This window comes from Electrophorus electricus, unplaced genomic scaffold (assembly GCF_041902795.1).
Source record: "Electrophorus electricus isolate QZ-2024a unplaced genomic scaffold, ASM4190279v1 Scaffold157, whole genome shotgun sequence".
Lineage (NCBI taxonomy): Eukaryota > Metazoa > Chordata > Actinopteri > Gymnotiformes > Gymnotidae > Electrophorus > Electrophorus electricus.
The window spans coordinates 44,707-63,021 of NW_027658438.1; the positions used below are offsets into that span (position 1 = coordinate 44,707).

Sequence of the window (18,315 nt, forward strand, 5' to 3'; positions counted from 1 at the left end):
GTAGAAGCTTATAAATAGCTAATTTTTCAATAAAGGGTTGACATTTTTTCATTTGTAAACATGCTTTGGGGAAATTATTTCAGCAAGCAATCAGTCCCCTTCTAAACCATAAAGCCCTACGCTTAAGCACCCATAATGAAAGGATGTGAAGGATCCTTCTGCTGTAATAGAGGGGACATCTGTTGAGAAGAGGGGACATCTGTTGAGAAGACATGGCAACATATTTTTGATCTATTTATTCATTTACAGCAGTTTGGCAGATTCATGTTATATCTGCTCTATTATGACTTCTGCTATGTACATAGAAGTGCATTCACAGTACACAAACCTCAGTACTTTCATGGTGTAGTAGAAAATGGTGGCACACGTGTGAGTGTTACAAAATTCCTTAAAGGAATGGACTGTAAACAGCTGTAATTCAGTGCAGGAGGAGACAACTTTTCATAGGCTTTTGTCATCCATACTGATCTATATAGGCCTCATCTCCCCCAGGTTTACTCAAAATAAACATAATCCTGGAAAGAAGTGTAAGTGGAGAAGGCCACATCCATGGATCCTTTGTGTAATACCATGCGCATTACATGTGCTTCTCATATTCCACTGCTTGATTTTACTTATTGCCTGCGCCATTTCCGATGCATAGCTGCTCGTTTTAGCCTACAAACTGAAGAACTCTGAATGGAAAAAAAAAAAATGAACACACGTGTGGTCTCATTTATGCTGTAGTTTTAATCACAGCTAGTAAGTATGGCAGCCTTAAGATATCCTGACACAGGCCCTGTCTCCACACACTCCACTATTTCAGTATGGTGCTCGCTATGCACTGTTGATGTTTTGGTTTTATCTACCCACAACACTGAAGAAGAGGGACTAACAATGAAATCATTATTTCAGGCTTAAGTGTCACTATAATTCAGGGGTGTGTACCAGAGACTTTTTAACTCAACAGTACTAATTGCCTGTGTCTTTGCTTCCTTTACCCTAGTAGGTCTTTCACACACATGTAACTGAGAATCTAACTTCAAGCCCATTTCACAAATACAAAATGTATAATTTTAGTGCCATTTAGCCAGGCTTCTCAAAACCAGAGCTCAGTACTAGTCATCTTTTCCTTGGTGAAGCGTCCTGATTTTTGTATATGCGTGATGCTTTTTACCAAGTTTACTCTCATGACTTTACATGTCTGATTGTCAGCAAGAAAAGTATCAGTAGTGTCACTATCAAAAGCAATGACACAAAATTATTCACCATGAGATACATGCTATGAGTGAAAGTGGTTTCTCACTATTTTTACTTTCCACCATGTGAAGTACTTCATATGAAAAAAAAATTATGTAGGTATATATGCCCTCAGTAAGAAATCATTTACATCACTGCAAGAATCACAACTCTATTACATCTTTGTAAAAGTCCTAAGGTTAGTTCTTTCTTTCTTCTAATTTGTCTCCAATAGTAAATACCATTTTGTATCAGTGTGTTGTTTTAAGAGAGGATACTGGCCTTGTTCTTTGGGGTCTACAACCTCAAAGTCTTTGGACTGGGAACACTGCATTCTAACCAGAGGCCCCAACTTTAGAGCCAGATGTTTTGATAATACATACTACGACATGTCACTACTCTATACGACCACTGGCTCAAGCTTCATAAGGGCTCTTGATCATTTTTTTTAACTTGCAATAAAAGAAGAAACTATGGGAAGAGACAGAACTTGTATGATCTTAACATTTAAGACAAATAAATAAAGAACACTTTATAAAAGGAAATTGAAACCAGTGTCCTATGTACAACAAATCCAAAATTTCCACAGCATTCAGATAGCAAGAACTGTTAAGTCTTTCTACTAATTACATTGTTAAGAGACAGAATTTTTTTTTAAATGTCACCCTGCATTTACCTACAAGTTTCTGCTCTTCATCAACCTTGTTTGAAATGCAGAAATGCAGTGATTTACAGTGTGAGTAGTTGGATGGAAAATTATGAATGCGTTGTCCACCCTGCGTTTTACTTTTGCCACCAATTGAACTGTCTCACTCATAATTAGTGAGGGTTTGTACCCCCAGAGCTAGGGGGCACCGTGTTCCCACTGCTCTCTCTCTGTCCATGACCTCTCCCATGTCCAAGAATGCAGTGGGCACTACCACAGCCTTCGTCATCCTCTCCCTCACTCTCCGAGGAGGACTCGCCAAACTGTCGAGGCTTCTCGTAAATGCAACAACCTGACAAACAAAATTGAAGACTCGAAATGAGGAAGAGAAGGAAGAGAATTCTTTGTACAACGTTCAACTCAGAAGTAAACCTTCAAGTAAACAATACACAATAAATGGAATGGCATTTCAAATGGTGAGACCTGCTAAAAATGGACATTTGAGCATAAACTATACTCACATTTTGAGGACCTCCTACCCAAGTGTTCATTGTCCACTGTGTCACTGGACCACTCAACCTTTTTTTCTGTCTTCCTTTTTCGAAGCTTGATGGTCAAGCTTCTTCCTTCCTACAGGACACAGAAGATGACCCTAATGAAAATTACCCTAATAAAGCTGTATCCAGAGAGTTTAAGCCAACAGTTTACTTGCTTGGATATATAGCGGACATTAACTTAAAGCTGTTGATTTAGGCAACCTGCACACTGGCCTTACTTCTCAGGGATTGTGGCATGTGGGAAAAAAAAAGAAAACAGATGACACCTTTCACATTTTGTAAATCATGGACTGAACCGGGAATCAGCCTTGGATCTAAAAATGAGAAGTGGAAAAAAAAACAACGTAGATTATTCCTGCAACTTTTGTTGCTTCTTATCCCGGCAACCAAAGCATCCAAAGCATAATGGCATCAAGCCCACATGCTCACTCACACAAAATGAGGATAGCAGTCATAGTTTATCATTTGATGATATGAACCTGTCTGACTTGCAAGAACCTGCCTCACCTCAGGCAGAGAAGTCATGCTGAAGAAAGGATCCAGGCAAAACCATGGTTCAAAAACATACACAGCAAAAGGTACAAGCTGTCTATATATGGCTGAAACCCTCCATTTCTGAGCCACCCACATAAGCAGACCAAGGGTGGGTGGATTTCCTCACATAGTGACAAACTGCGACAGTCCCCATATAGGCTAGTGACGGAGTGTAATGCCAGAAAGAACAGCTTAAAGCCTGATGAGAACACCTTGTGGTGAGCAGGCTGGAAATGTGAATGTCACCCAGCCAACCTGTAGTAAATGAACAAACAGTATACCAAATAGTAGGACGGATGGCAGGTAAGAGAGATGGCATGGAACCCAACAAACAGTACATCAAGTAGGCAGGCCCTGCCACATGCATCAGGAATATAGTGGAGAAGTTGCTGGAGATATACCTGCTGCCCTCTAATGACATGGCGATAGCACAAATAATTAACCTCATCTGTGAGAAGCACTGGTGTGTTGAGCATAGCTCTGCCAAAGTCTGGAAAAAAACAAACCCAAAGTGTAGTCTTCTTTCCCCACAATAATTATGCTCTGCTGTGCTAGCTAGTTATTTGCACACAATTAACCAACTTTCAGAAACTGCAAACAGCCGCCTTCAGAAATTTATAGACACGTCAGAAACACATACTGGGATATTACAAAATCTTTGAGCTATATATCAGAACTGTTTTCATGCACAATTGGACATCACTGTGTTGCTGTGAGATCGTCGTCAACTAAAGGAGAGGGTCGTGTGAGGGAGACCGTCGTCAACTAAAGGAGAGGGTCGTGTGAGGGAGACCGTCGTCAACTAAAGGAGAGGGTCGTGTGAGGGAGACCGTCGTCAACTAAAGGAGAGGGTCGTGTGAGGGAGACCGTCGTCAACTAAAGGAGAGGGTCGTGTGAGGGAGACCGTCGTCAACTAAAGGAGAGGGTCGTGTGAGGGAGACCGTCGTCAACTAAAGGAGAGGGTCGTGTGAGGGAGACCGTCGTCAACTAAAGGAGAGGGTCGTGTGAGGGAGACCGTCGTCAACTAAAGGAGAGGGTCGTGTGAGGGAGACCGTCGTCAACTAAAGGAGAGGGTCGTGTGAGGGAGACCGTCGTCAACTAAAGGAGAGGGTCGTGTGAGGGAGACCGTCGTCAACTAAAGGAGAGGGTCGTGTGAGGGAGACCGTCGTCAACTAAAGGAGAGGGTCGTGTGAGGGAGACCGTCGTCAACTAAAGGAGAGGGTCGTGTGAGGGAGACCGTCGTCAACTAAAGGAGAGGGTCGTGTGAGGGAGACCGTCTCTCAGGAAGGTAAAATGGGTGCTCTGGCTGCTGGGCCAGTCCTGTGGTGCTCCGTCTCTTTGCTCTGGTAGGCAGTGTACGTTTTCCGCTGCAAGACTTGGGTTTGAGAAAAGGTTTGGGTGCCGTTTTCAGCCTTCACTACAAGCAGTCTCAGAATTGGGATGGCCCAGTGAGGCTATTGTGAATGTGTTCATGGTTAAAGGAATGCCCTGTAATGAGGGGATGGTACAAATCCCAGTGTGATCCCTTGATAAAAGGCACAGCTGTGGCCCTGGATGAAGGGTGACTGCATGAGGGACACATGGAATGGGTGAAGCGCAGAGGTTTGCTCCCTGAAGTTGAGTGCAGTGTGATCTACACCATCACTCCAGTGGCCAGAGCACAAGTTCATTGCTTGCAAGACCTAGGTTAAAAGACAGGGTGTGGTTGCTGCCCCAGCTACACTATGTTTAACACCTATATAACAAATATCAAGAGGATATTTATTTGACAGAAACAACAAGCAATTATATAAGATGCTCTGGACAAATGCTGTAAATGTAAAAAGATTATTGCAAATTAATACCGTAATGTACTGTATACATAAACCAGCGTGCGTTGTAATGCTATTAATAACATTAAATTATCGGTAATAATAAAAAGCATTTTTACATGATTGCCGGAATGGGTAACCATACGCGAATAAGAGAGCTGCGTTATCAAATAAAAATGTTATTCTATTTAGTGAAGCAACTGGAGACAAGGTATTTGTTGCCTTGCTACGTCGCGTTTTAAAGCTACAAGAACTCATGTCAGAGAAGAATTGCAGGGAGTCGCCGTCGTCAGCGCTTTTCTCAAACGTGTAACACCATTAAACCCAATTAGTTTATTACTGAACTTAGCTCACCAGTGAGCGTCTACACCAGGGTGTTAACTAGCTACGCTATCTAAGATCTGCACAAAACGACAACTGCCCTGTCAGTCTGAACCACAGCAAAGACATGTCGTATCAGTCTCAGTACTTTACATTACGTTTACATAACCAACGGTACCTTAGCTTTTAATCAATGATATTTTGATTTTAACTGAAACTATTCAGCTACATCTATAAACTAGCTACTGATATATCTTAAACATTAAGTCGGCCAGCTAATTTAACTTGTCTTATTTTTGCTAGCTAGCTGATTACAGGTAATATTAATACCGGTGATTACAGAAGCAGGTAGAAATTGTCTTTCATGCTAGCTAGCTAATCAGCTAATCAGGCTAGCTAAGGTAGCTACGATCGTTAATCGACTGTAGTGCTCGTCAGGAACACATAACAGCTGAAGCATAAGAAACTTTTCCAGCTATTTGAAATATTTTTCCCCTCATCGGATGATAACTTCTCGTGGTGCAGGCATCTTCTCACCTGCTGAGGAGGCGGCGGTGTGGCTGCCTGAACGGTCTCCGTTATCGTCTCACTCGACGTGCCTGGTACCTCCGCCATAGCAGCGTTATCGCACAAAGTCAGCAGGTTCGCGTCCTTTTGGTGTGTAATAACGACGCCAAGTCGACAACGGTTTAGTTGGGTTTTTTTCTAATAAGATGAATAATAAGATGAATAATAATAATAATAATAATAATAATAACAAAAAAATAAAAAAACCACAACAGGCCCACAGTAAGGCTCCGACGCGTCGAGGTAATGACAGCTCAACCTGGCGTAACCCACGAGTCGGAGGACATTTGCAGACGGACCTTTTCCGGATTTTGTGCTCGATGTGCAGCGACCTACGTGTTGTCGACAGCGTTAAACGCGTCTAATTTAAAAAAAACAAAACAAAAAAAAAAACACCTTTGTATGTATATTCCAAAGTTGCGGCGCTAGGGTTTTAATTGCAGTGTTTTAATAATATTTATTTAAAATGTACTGTCTTATTCAAAATATTGTCCGTCACTCGCGTAAAATCTGATGTTAGCTCCCAACATGTCTGCGCCCTAAGGTAGCCAAGTACACAGACTGAAGGTGCATTAAGATAGATGGTTATCTATTTCTTTGCTGTATTGTAAAATACCATTTATTCCAATATAACTGCAACAGTAGCTACCTGTCTAAGACCGTTCAGACGTAGGAGAAAAGTGTATATGTTCTGCGACTTTCAAACGAAGCCAGCATTGACAAGTGACCTCGCTTTAGCCACTGGACTTCCTATCGTTACTAGGTATTTAATTGCTTGTATGACTATGCGCTTGATTTATCCTTCCATATAAATAGGGCGCTGTAACGGTACAAGGCTTGAATTTTTTTATACAGCCCGTCTGCATTTTATTTTAGGCGATGTGGAAATCTACCAGTGGCAGGTGTTTCAGGGCAGGCACTGGAAGCATCCACAGCGTCTGGACTACATGGGGGGATAGACTGTGCTCTCAGACGACCGCGCCTCCACCCTCTTCCTCTCTGCATCCTCTGAGGTCTCAGGCAGAAAAGGCAAAGCGGAAAAACAAGAGAGAAAAGGCTATACTCAGCAGTGTATGCTACCTTTATGTGTTAGAGAATGTAGTGTTGAATGTATGCGGTTTAATTTTACCTTTGACCCAAGACCTTGTTGACAATGAGGGAAAATATTATCTGACAGAATGTTGATAACTCTGGAGTGAAATGGTCAGAAAAAGAGAGGGCAATATACACCGGTGCCACGCTGCCTGGAGAGAAGAAAGGTACCATGTATTCTCTTTATCCTTTTAACCAAACAGTATTACAGTCATGCAAACCCATACACCGAAACAAGAGTAACTGTGCTTGGGAATTTTGTGCTCCGACTAGTATTAGAACAACTGTGAGCCAGTTGTTCTGTTTTCTCCACCAGACACCACTCTGCCCCTCCCACAGACGTACAGTCCAAAATATGTGGAGTCCTGCTGGTATCACTGGTGGGAGAAAGAGGAATTATTCAGCCCCGAGAAACACGTAAGAGAAGAAGAGCATCTTTCAAATGCAATCCAGGACTTTCCCTCAGGAAAGGAAACCAATTAAGTCTCTAGGCATGATAGATTACATCCGACAGATGGTGGAACACAAGCTGTATCCTCACATTTATCTCCATTAATAACCGTTTTTGAAGAGACATGTGTGCAACATCTGAACAAAAGTAAACTGAGTAATATTAGTTTCAATTGCCATGAATCCAAAGCTATGTTTTGAAGAATACAAACAGTGCAAAAGTATTCACCCCCCTGAGTCATCAGATTCATCTGTACTACAAGTGACACAGATTGTCCAAGCCCATATTTTTATTGCAAAGCAATATGCTGTTTGAAAATTTAAGTCAGTATTTACTATTATCAGATCTTTGAAACTGAAAAATGCTACTTAAAGAGTCCTTCAGACTGCTACCACATTTTGTTGCAGTAACAGCTTTATGTCTGTTGGGGTCTTTGTACTAGCTTTGCAAACTATTTGGGACTAATTTTACCCATCCTCCCTGGCAGATCTGCTCCAGGTTGTTGGTGGGAGGTCACTTGTGGACTGTACTTTTCAAATAGTGTCACAGCTTTCTGAATGAACTGAGATCTGCAAATCTTTAGCTTTGCTATTATAAAACATTGTTCTGCTGAAAAGTGAACTTACTCCCAAGCTTTAGTTTTTCTGGAAGACAAGCATATTGTCTTTCACCATCTGTCCATCCTTTAACAAAATGCCTAGTCCCTGCTAATCTATAACCTGATTTGTCATTTCTTTAGGATACATTTTGATCTTCATTTTTACAACTTTCCTTTAGATTCACAGTTTGACTAAAAGTACTTGAATTAAGAGGGTGTTTATCCCCCAAAAATCTGAACTTTTTAAATAATTCACAGCTAGAGGTCAGTTAAATCCCACTGGGTCCAGTTAGAGCAATAGCTTTCATCTGTGTAAACTTGAAGGTTCCACAGCACTGGAGTTGAATACTTATGCAATCAAGCATTACAGCATTTTTCAGTTAGTGTTTTTTGCAATTTTGACCTTTAAGCAGCATTGAATACATCTGTAGTTCAGTGGTTAAGGAACTTGACTAGTAATCAGAAGGGTGCCAATTCAATCCCCACCACCGCCAAGCTGCCACTGTTGGTTCCCTGAGCATGACCCTTAACCCTCAGTTACTCAAGTTGTATTCAATCATAAATGTAAGTCACTTTGGATAAAAGTGACAGCTTTGTGTAAAAATGTAAATCTGCAAGGCACTGTGTGAAGTGTAAATCAGGGTTCTTTGGTCAATTGTGGCCATTTTAGAGGGCATGACACATTTTCTGTGTAGAGGAGCTCCATCCAGTCCTCAGAACCCGAGTCAGATGTTTTCTTTGCTCTGTTCCAGCCCCTCATACACCTGATGTAGGTAATGAAGTGCTTCAGAGCTCTTGATTACCTGGACAGGGTGTGTTGATAGAGGACTGTAGACTGGATTGAATACCTCTTAGGATGAGGGTCTTTTATGATTAGATTAACTCACTTCAGACCAAGACAAATGGCATTACGTTTTGTGTTCATTTCAATATCACTAGTTTGATGAGATCTTTCGTCTGTTATAGATGTTGTGTTGACATGTTCCTTTTCATTTGTTTAGAGGGAGATCCCACATGCTGTTGACAAGTATTTCTCTCTTTGCATCCCACCGCCAAATGTCACTGGTGCTCTGCATCTTGGACATGCACTGACAGTGGCCATAGAGGATTCTTTAGCTCGCTGGTAACAACTGGTTTATTTGTTTGATTTAACATGGATACAAAAATGTGCATATTGGTAAATGCATGATGGTGTTAATAAAAAACATCTGTGTATTTAGTCATGCATACTATGAGAATCGTTTGTGTTATGTAATGCACTGATATGTGGCTCACCACTGAAAATGTCTTATCATCACAGTGGTGCTGAAATTAACTTTGATAACAGAATGACTTGTGGTTTGTTTAGGCGCCGTATGCAAGGCTACAAGGTGCTGTGGGTGCCAGGCTGTGACCATGCTGGGATTGCAACACAGGTATATTTATTCCTTCCTGTTCCATATACCTTGGGGAAGGAGAACACTATTTGAACTTTGAGCACCCTGAGTTTTATGAAATGTTCTGTCATTGTCTCTGACTAAGTCGGTGGTGGAGAGGAGATTGTTACGGGACTATGGCAAGCGTCGGCAGGAATACTGTAGAGAGGAGTTCCTGCAGGAGGTGTGGAAATGGAAAAAGGAGTGAGTCTGCTATAATCTAGTTTGCTGTTGCTAATTTCTGTAAAGCTTTGCATTTCCTTTTTTATGTTTCTAGATTTGTGTATACAGAAGGACACATTTTGCATGCATTTCAAGTGACTCCCAGTGCATGTGTATTAGTAATGAATCGCCTGACTGAGTACAGTGTTTAATGTTTGAATTACAGGAAAGGAGATGAAATTTATCACCAGCTCAGGCAGCTAGGAGCGTCACTGGACTGGAGCAGGGCCTGTTTCACTTTGGACCCGGTAACACGGAACGCCACCACAGTCCATCTCGCACGTCATTGGTCACAAGCTCACTTATCATTACCCTTTACATCCTCCCGTTCATTTCTCTTCTTTGACTACCTTCCTTATCTGCTCGCTCGTGTGACCTTCCCTTCAGGGCTTCAGCAGGGCTGTCACAGAGGCCTTTGTGAGGATGTGTGACTTGGGGCTCATCTACCGCTCTGAGAGCCTGGTTAACTGGAGTTGCAGCCTTGAGTCAGCCGTCTCAGACGTTGAGGTATATTGTTGCCGTTTCAACGTCCGCAGCAGGACCATGTGCAATGATAACTCAGAAGCACTCCTTTCTAAAGCTGAAGACTGCTGTACGTGAGCTTGTTTCTGTTCAGGTAAACTCAAAGCAGCTGTCTGGCAAGACCCTTTTATCCATCCCTGGTTACCAGCAGAAAGTAGAATTTGGCACCATGGTTACATTTGCCTATCCTATAGAGGGAAATGGTGAGCAGTTTTGTCTTCTTTTATTTTGGATTGTTTTTTTAATCCAACTTTGCTCTTGATTGCACCTAGCTTTGTTCTTCTATACTGTTGTCTGTGTTAGACGGAGAGGTCGCTGTGGCAACTACACGCCCTGAGACCATGTTGGGGGATGTGGCTATTGCTGTGCATCCTCATGACCCCCGATATCAGGTACATATAGTGAAGCATACGTTCTTCTGTGGTCGCCATTGTCTAACTCTTTATGTGATGTGACCTACTGCGTAAATCTATAAGACTTGTTAGGCCTGTGTGTTTCGTACTAGAGTCTCCATGGACAAAAATGCAGACACCCTTTTACAAATAGGCTGTTGCCTATAATCACAGACACTGTGGTGGACATGGAGATAGGAACAGGTATTTTTTGTTTGTTTGTTTTATGGGTGTTTATTGATTCAATGTCCATAGTTATTATTGTTTTGTTTTCAGTTTTTGGATAATACAAATAGTTGGGCGCATACTCTACAAATTAGACAAATTATTATGAGTTACTTATATGTTTTGTACAGTCAAGATCTGTGTTCCTATAAATACATTTTTCCTCTCTATGATGAATTACAGTAAAGCACATCTCTCCTGTTGCACTATAGGAGCTGTGAAGCTGACTCCTGCTCATGACTTCACTGACTTTGTGCTTGCGCAGAGACATTCTCTGCCACGACTCACTGTGATTGGAGGAGACGGAACCATGACCTCTCTCTGTGGCCAGTGGCTCAAGGTACAGAACTGTCTATTACTGGGTATTCTCCCATCCTAAACCTGTACCATTTTAAAGTAAGGTATTGTTCTTGGAGCAACAGTTTGTCTGACAACCCACATCTGATTACTGCTCATCTGGTGTATTCTGAGCACCCCATTGCCTTTTCTTCTCAGGGTGTAAAGCGATTTGAGGCCAGAGAGAAAGTCATTGGTGCACTGATGGAGAAGAAGCTGTTCAGAGGAAAGAGGGACCATGCCATGTATTTACCTATTTGCAGGTGCTATGAGAGTCACAACAAGGGTCAATTTTCATATTTCACATCTCAAACTTTGTTGAGCTGCTCATCAAGTTGCACAGTTGTATTTGTGTTTGTATTTCACTGTAGCTCTACTGGTTTTGTCTTTAAAGGTGATTTTAAATGTATTTTTCACCTTTTGCCCTAACGCTGTGCTGTCACTACCACCCCCCCACCCCGTAGCCGATCTGGAGATGTCATTGAACCCTTGCTGAAGAAACAGTGGTTTGTTCGTTGTGAGGGAATGGCACAAAAGGCAATTCAGGTATGCATGTGTACTAGCGCATTTTAAACGTGTAGCTGTAGATCGAGCTGGTACTGTTTAAGGAATGAGCTTATCTGACTTTTCAAAACATTTGCATCTACGCACAATAGCTAAATGTTCCATTGTTGTTTTATACTCCCCAATACTGGCAAATATTTACCATTTTTAGGCTGTTGATGAGGGAGCGCTGGAAATAATTCCTCACTTCTACACTAAAATTTGGAAGAATTGGCTGTCTAACATCAGGTATGTATCTCTAAAATGATTGTATTGCACAGGTGTTATCTTGAAAAAATGAAGGTTTAATTTATCTTTTGACAGCTATAAGTCTACAAAATGCTCCCTCTTGTATCACCTTACTCCTCCTACAGTGATTGGTGCATTTCCAGACAACTTTGGTGGGGTCATCAGATTCCAGCTTATCGAGTGTCTTTTCCAGACTCTGATGACACACAAGAAGTAGGATCAGCTTTTAGAGAAATTAATGATTCATTTATATAACATTCATTCATTCATTGTTACTTAATTATATCTGTGGATGTCTTGGTTACAAAAAACCCACAGATTATATTTGTCTTAGTTACACAGGTTTCCATATCGAGACCCTTCTAACCATTGTTCAGTAACTTAAGACTGAATCCATTAAAATATTTTCATATATGTTTCAACGTTTTGCTACATTCTTTCAAAACCAGGGAATGCTTAGGTTTAGATAAATGTGATGAGTGAAATTCAGGCACATTCCCCATTATGAAACACACACAGAAATTCTGAACATTTCCTCTTCAGGAGAAGTGGGTCTGCGCCAGCAGTGACGCACAGGCCAGGGAGCGTGCTGCCATTAAGTTCGGAGTAAGCCCTGATGCCATGACTCTGACTCAGGGTGACTATAATCATTGCCTTCAATCATCAGTTTAACTTGCTAATGATTAAGAACTCCTTCATCAGCTGTGCAAGCAAAGTGCTTTTGATTTTCAGGAGGAGGAACAAACTTAAATCATAATGTTCATGCCATGGGGTTCCAAAGTTCTGAGAGCACAGACCAGCTCTTTCTCTTCTTTCCTTTTCTTTCTCTTTTCTTTCCTAACTTCAAATATTTCTTTATGTGGTGCTTTTTTACATGTCACAAAGCAGCTTTACAAATGTCCCCAAGTCCAGGCCTCCGGTAAGCAAGCCAATGGCGACAATGGAAAGGAAAAAGAACATGAGGAAGAAAGCTTGAGAGGAAAACTCGAAGGGGGGCCCCATCCAACTCTGGCCGACAGCGCTCACCACAATAATAACAATTTTAAGAGAAAAATAAATAACCAATAATAAACTAATAAGTAATTGCTGTGTAGTCCAATTTTCTAGAGGTCCTAGTCTTTTCCTGATGGTGTGTGTGTGTCCAAGACCCATCCCACAAGAGAACATCCATTAAGGGCAATGGAGAAGTAGTTGGCTGGGGTGGAGGTGTGGTGGGCTACAGAAGGGGATATGAGGGGTTGGTCGGAGTAGCCATGGCAACTGAGATGGGTTTGAGGCTCAGTAACATCATGACATTTCGCAAGAGAACATCAATTAAGGGCAATGGAGAAGTAGATAGAGATAGATCTTCAAAATAGTTTAGTAAAGTACTGTGTAATTAATTGGGTTGTAAAGTACTGTTTATTGTGTTCTGTTTATAGAGAAATGACCTTTCAGACAGAGGTGCATCATCTGCTGTGGTATCAAAGTGCTTCTCCTTGATGAAATGGCATCTCCTTCTGTGAAGCACTTTGAACAGCTGAAGAAGGACCTCTGGCTGAAACATTCTGTTTTTCTGGAAACTCTGTGTACTTTTCTACAATTTTGAATATATCTATATCTCTTTCTCCAGAACACTGCCATTACTCACCAATTCTGTATAGTATAAGGTTTGACTATACATCTCTACCTGATGTTACAGGTTAAGCATACACTAAGGCTAAAAGCACAATTCCTCAGCTTTGCCAAGAAAAAGCATTTTCATTGAAGAATCACCATACAAGTATTCATTAATTCTAGGTTGAGGCTTAAGATGGGTCTTTGAAAAACAAAATTGTTTAATCTTAAAATGAAATCATGTCTCAATCGACTCCAACTACCTCTACCTTTCATGTTTCAGATCCAGATGTGCTGGACACATGGTTCTCTTCGGCTCTTTTTCCTTTTGCCATACTAGGCTGGCCTCAGCAGGTAGAATATTCCTTTGGATTTTCGTTAGATAAGAAAGTAAATTGCACATAGATTTAAAAAAAAACAAAACAAAAAAAACTAAATCATGACTAATCCTAAATGAATATATCTGTGGATTACTTCCCAATCCACAGACAGAGGACATGAAGCAGTTCTATCCCAATACTGTTCTGGAGACAGGAAGTGACCTTATCTTTTTCTGGGTGGCCAGGATGGTGATGCTAGGCACAGAACTGACTGGCCAGCTGCCCTTTAAACAGGTGCTGTAGTCATCTTCTTAACATCTTTAATGTCACATCTTTAGAGACCCAGGAACTCAAATACAAACTCAGATTGAAAAATTAAAACATGGATAAAAATAAAGGTACAAAACAAATGTCACACAAAATGTTTTTGAGTTTTCTGCACATTTGACACATCTCTTAATCTGATTTTTGCCCTTTCATTTCTTGAACTCTCAGGTGCTCTTTCATTCGCTGGTGAGAGATAAGTATGGCCGAAAGATGAGTAAATCTTTGGGAAATGTCGTCGACCCTCTGGATGTAATCTCAGGTGTCTCTCTGGAGGTATGCTGCCAGTGGACACTGTGGGATTAGCAGAGCATCAGTGGCTCAATATAAGAACAGTCCTTGTATGGAGAATAAATCCTTGTAGATTTTGAAGGCCACAGCTTCTGTTGAATCAAGAGTGCCAGCTCTCAGGTTCATATGGTTTATGTTTCCCTTTAAGACTGAGCTGTTTTTATTAAGAGACTCTTTAATAAAGTTGGAAACTGCACCAAATTTCAGGTTTTCGAAAAGCTGTCAGCATCTGAGATCTTTGAGAACATATTTAGGCTTTTTATTTTTTATTTTATTTATTTTATTTTTACCTCCCTGTTATAAGGATGAAAGTACAAGCTGTAGCATTCCTTCATCTTTACTCTTTAACTATAATGAGTCAGTTCAAGGACACTTTGTGTAAAGATTTGTGTTTTACTGGTGAAAACACCAAAGTCGAATCAGCAGGCATCTTATGTATACTCAGAGTTAGTAGATCTTTGTGTCCATCATATATCCCTGTGGTCTATTTAGGGACTTCAAAAAAAAGTAATGGAAGGGAATCTGGACCCAAGAGAGAAATCCGTTGCTATGGAGGCACAGGTCAGTAAAGACACCGTGTGTTCCAGTGATTTACAACTGATCTCATAGCTCAGAATGTTTTCCATGTTTCACCTTCACAGAGAAAAGATTTCCCAGAGGGCATTCCAGAATGTGGCACAGATGCCTTACGATTTGCTCTCTGCTCTTACAAAGCACAAGGTCGGTGCCTGTTTGTGTTCTTCAGTATGAACATACAAAAATATTCCACCTATAGTTTAACAAGTTTGTCACATTCTAGTCCACAGAGTTTTCAGAGGTAATTTGATAGCATGGATATTTTTTTAATTTTTCCTTCCTTTCCTTCCCATTTGTGTGTGGATCTGTGTTCTTTTGACTCTCTCCATCTGTCCACATGGCTAACTGGCAGGGGAGGACATAAGTTTGTCCATGTCTCGGGTGCTGGGCTGCAGACACTTTTGTAACAAGATGTGGCAGACTGTGCGTTTCACCCTGGGTGCTCTTGTGGACACAGATGTTCTAGTGACGCCGCTGTCTGAGGTAACGTCTACGATAACATGCACAGTACAGGCTAAAGCTTACTCACAGGAGAGCTGATTTACATATTCCTGTTATTATTGATCTCCCCTTGGTTTAACATTAGAAAACAGGCTGCGTCTTGTCTTACTGTGTTATGACTCCTGTCTTCTCAACTTTCTTATTTCTGCTAATTTTCTATCTTATCTTAATATACTAGACTCCTACTGGAGTTCTGCAAAGGCTAAACAACAGAATATGCTGAAAATCAGTTACAGACACGAGCCCAAAACAGTGCAAAACTAGTAACTTTTTATTTTGAGCATAGCTTTCTTTTTGTATATGGCAATGGCAATGTATATCATGTCACCGATTCTTTGCCCAAACACTCTTCACATCCCGTTTCTCTCTTCTCTTCCTCAGACATCTCCCGTGTCGAGCATAGACAGGTGGATCTGCTCGCGTCTCTCGGGCACCGTGCAGCAGTGTGAGAGCAGCTTTGAGAGCTACCAGCTTCACGCCGTCACGTCGGCTCTGCACTCCTTCTGGCTCCATGACCTCTGTGACGTCTATCTGGTGAGTTCTGTCCCTGGATTCTGACAGGTACGGCTCCATGATGAGGAGGAAAACACTGCACTGCTGCGTTAAAACCACAGTTGATGTGATCCTTGAATGTGATGCGATTAAAGATTGATCCATATTTTTGCAAAAATGATTTGCATTTTTTTGGATCATATGAAAAGTGTGATTCATCAGAATGCCCAGAACACAGTTATCTGTGTCTAAGGTTCGTAAGGATGCTCACACTACACAAGACGACTTGTGATGTGTTGAATAAATCATTTGCAAATTTGCAGCCCTGCACCATATCTGTACTGGGGAGTCCAGTATTGCCATATTAACAAATGACATATAATGAGCATCTTTAATATCAGGGATTCTACCAAATCTACGATCTCTCTCGACTACTGTCTGCTCGGTAAGATTGGCTGTCTTGCTTTCTCTCCTTCCTGCTCATTTAGGAATGCATCAAGCCAGTGCTGAAACAGCAGGACATGGCGGCGAGGCAGGTAGCCACTGCTGTGCTCTATCACTGCGTGTCTCTCTCTCTCTGCCTCCTCTCCCCGTTTATGCCCTTTCTCACAGAGGAGCTATGGCAGAGACTGCAGCCCTATGGTCCAGACACTAACAGGGCTGTGACCAGCGTGTGTGTGCAGCCTTACCCAAAGGCCTCTCAGCTGGTGAGCCAAAGAAAATTGGAATTATATGCATGTGTATGTTTCTTTAGCTAGAAAACTATGACATCTGTGAATTATGGCCCAAAAGGTATTATCTGGTTGCAGGAAATGTTCAATAATGATTTTGTCACCAGTTGACAGCAATTAACACTGAACACTGAGCAGAGAACATTGACTGTTTATATAACTGCGCACTGTTCCTTAATTTCCTGATTTTGGCCTTATCTTTTTTCTTCCTGCTTCCTGCCAGATTCACTGGCAATTTCCTCAAGAGGAAGTTGATTTCCCCCTGGTAAAGGAAGTGGTTAGGGTGGCAAGGTCACTAAGGGCCCAATATCACATAACCAAGGAAAGACCTGATAGTGAGTCCCAAGACCGTTTTTTTTAAGTGCATTTTTTCCTATTGTTTTGCTTTGTCTGTTAGGACGAAAATTAGAGTGGATATAAAATTACAGTACTATACTACAATCCAATCCACATCCGTTTCCCTGTTCAGTATATTTTATGTATCTCTCCTCGGCCACGGGCAGAGCATTCACCAAAGGCATTTCACTGCCAGTTATACTGTGTATGACTATGTATGTGACAAATAAACTTTGAACACTATTTACCCTAACAACCATTTTGAAGTAACATGAAAAAGTCAGTGTTCTGTTGAACTTTGAAACACCTTTCTTTCATCTCCCTATAGTGTGGGCAGTGTGCACACCAGACACGGCTCAGACCCTCTACAATTTCAGCCATGCTATCTGTGTTCTGGGCCGGATTTCTAACCTTTACCTGCACTGTCCTCTGGAGGGTGCTGCCTCCCTGCCATTCTTCTCTGCACCTCCACCACCTGAAAGGAGCTTCATTGGTGTGGCTGGCCATTCCATCCAGTTACACCTTGATGTGCAGGTAGCAGAGAAATGCACTAGTGCTTCAGTTTATCAGACAGTCTATGGGCCATGAGGCTGGTTTCTCTTGCCAGTAGCATAGAGTATCATGTATAATTAAATTATAATACAGTGACAAAAAAAAGTTATTACTGCATATATTCATATGCATATTATATATTCACCCTAAAAGGTATCAAGGTAATCAATGTAGTGTGCTCTTTCTCTCATACTCTTTCTCTATAGAAATTCAGTAATGCTGACAAACAGGTAACCCTCCTTTCCCAGCGCAGAGAAAAGCTTCTCTCCAAACTTCAGCGATTTCTCTCTCAGACCAAAGTGCCAGACTACACAGAAAAGGCACCTGAGCATATTCAACAGGAGACACAAAATAAGGTGAACATATACTAGAGGAGTGTGCTAAATCATTTTACATGAAGGAATGAAAACTACATGTTATATTAATGCTTAGCTACATATTGTTTTCCATTTTAATTTCCTGCTAAACATAGCCAGTATTCTTGTGCATTTAAATAAAACAACTTGTAGTCTTTTTCTCGTTTCTTACCCTCTACAGATTGCAGCATTAGAGCAAGAACTAAAGAGCATTGATAACCAGCTTTTAGTTTTGAAGGATGTAAAAAATGCTCCAGACAGTTAACGAAGAGTAAGAAGAGCGACAAATAATTGCATCTACACTTCAAGCAGGCACTCTTTAAATAAATGTTTTTGTACACGTTGGCTGCATGAAATAACTTGCTCACCATGTAACTAGCTACTCAGCTGTTCAGATTATGGAACCTTTACTGAGAAACAGAATTCGTCTTTATGAAAGTTGAGTACGGCCAGTTTGTTTGTTTTTTGGTTTTTTTTCAGCAATAAATAAAAAATCAAGCTAAAACATCACGCATTGCTGTCCAAATTAGATCTCTAACTG

At 41.2% G+C, this 18,315-nt stretch overlaps 2 protein-coding genes across 4 annotated transcripts; one reads left to right on the forward strand and one right to left on the reverse strand.

Annotated features, from left to right (window-relative positions):
• Positions 1-709: 709 nt before the first annotated feature.
• On the reverse strand, positions 710-5,907 carry LOC145654792 (E3 ubiquitin-protein ligase PPP1R11). Its single transcript, XM_081708848.1, has 3 exons — positions 5,625-5,907; positions 2,386-2,494; positions 710-2,216 (listed from the first exon to the last, which is right to left on the reverse strand). The coding sequence occupies exons 1-3, from the start codon at positions 5,700-5,702 to the stop codon at positions 2,038-2,040; spliced, it is 366 nt and encodes a 121-aa protein (XP_081564974.1). The 5' UTR covers positions 5,703-5,907; the 3' UTR covers positions 710-2,037.
• Positions 5,908-5,977: 70 nt separating this feature from the next.
• vars2 (valyl-tRNA synthetase 2, mitochondrial) lies at positions 5,978-18,286 on the forward strand. 3 transcript variants are annotated; one of them, XM_035528961.2, is made up of 31 exons: positions 5,980-6,198; positions 6,297-6,417; positions 6,531-6,725; positions 6,832-6,913; positions 7,063-7,163; positions 8,797-8,918; positions 9,144-9,210; positions 9,317-9,414; positions 9,599-9,680; positions 9,820-9,939; positions 10,049-10,157; positions 10,258-10,346; positions 10,460-10,550; positions 10,784-10,911; positions 11,067-11,170; positions 11,372-11,453; positions 11,623-11,699; positions 11,825-11,912; positions 12,243-12,336; positions 13,579-13,649; positions 13,784-13,909; positions 14,111-14,215; positions 14,723-14,791; positions 14,872-14,950; positions 15,159-15,289; positions 15,689-15,841; positions 16,288-16,506; positions 16,754-16,865; positions 17,195-17,400; positions 17,625-17,774; positions 17,956-18,286. In XM_035528961.2, exons 3-31 carry the CDS (start codon positions 6,534-6,536, stop codon positions 18,037-18,039), a joined length of 3,231 nt encoding a protein of 1,076 aa, XP_035384854.1. In that variant the 5' UTR covers positions 5,980-6,198; positions 6,297-6,417; positions 6,531-6,533; the 3' UTR covers positions 18,040-18,286. The 3 variants fall into 3 exon arrangements, 2 of the variants coding, with proteins under 2 accessions (XP_035384854.1, XP_081564967.1); XM_081708841.1 differs by having other exon boundaries at positions 5,980-6,417; XR_014120984.1 differs by lacking the exon at positions 16,754-16,865 and having other exon boundaries at positions 5,978-6,417.
• The last annotated feature ends 29 nt before the right edge of the window (positions 18,287-18,315 follow it).

Excerpts from the sequence above, each read along its gene's own strand:
- LOC145654792 (XM_081708848.1), bottom strand. The coding sequence starts at position 5,702 with ATGGCGGAGGTACCAGGCACGTCGAGTGAGACGATAACGGAGACCGTT. Across the intron at positions 2,495-5,624 it reads CACCGCCGCCTCCTCAGCAG|GAAGGAAGAAGCTTGACCAT; the intron begins GTGAGAAGATGC and ends TGTGTCCTGTAG. Across the intron at positions 2,217-2,385 it reads GGGTAGGAGGTCCTCAAAAT|GTTGTTGCATTTACGAGAAG; the intron begins GTGAGTATAGTT and ends TTTGTTTGTCAG.
- vars2 (XM_081708841.1), top strand. The coding sequence starts at position 6,534 with ATGTGGAAATCTACCAGTGGCAGGTGTTTCAGGGCAGGCACTGGAAGC. Across the intron at positions 10,347-10,459 it reads CTCATGACCCCCGATATCAG|AGTCTCCATGGACAAAAATG; the intron begins GTACATATAGTG and ends GTTTCGTACTAG. Across the intron at positions 17,401-17,624 it reads AGTTACACCTTGATGTGCAG|AAATTCAGTAATGCTGACAA; the intron begins GTAGCAGAGAAA and ends CTTTCTCTATAG.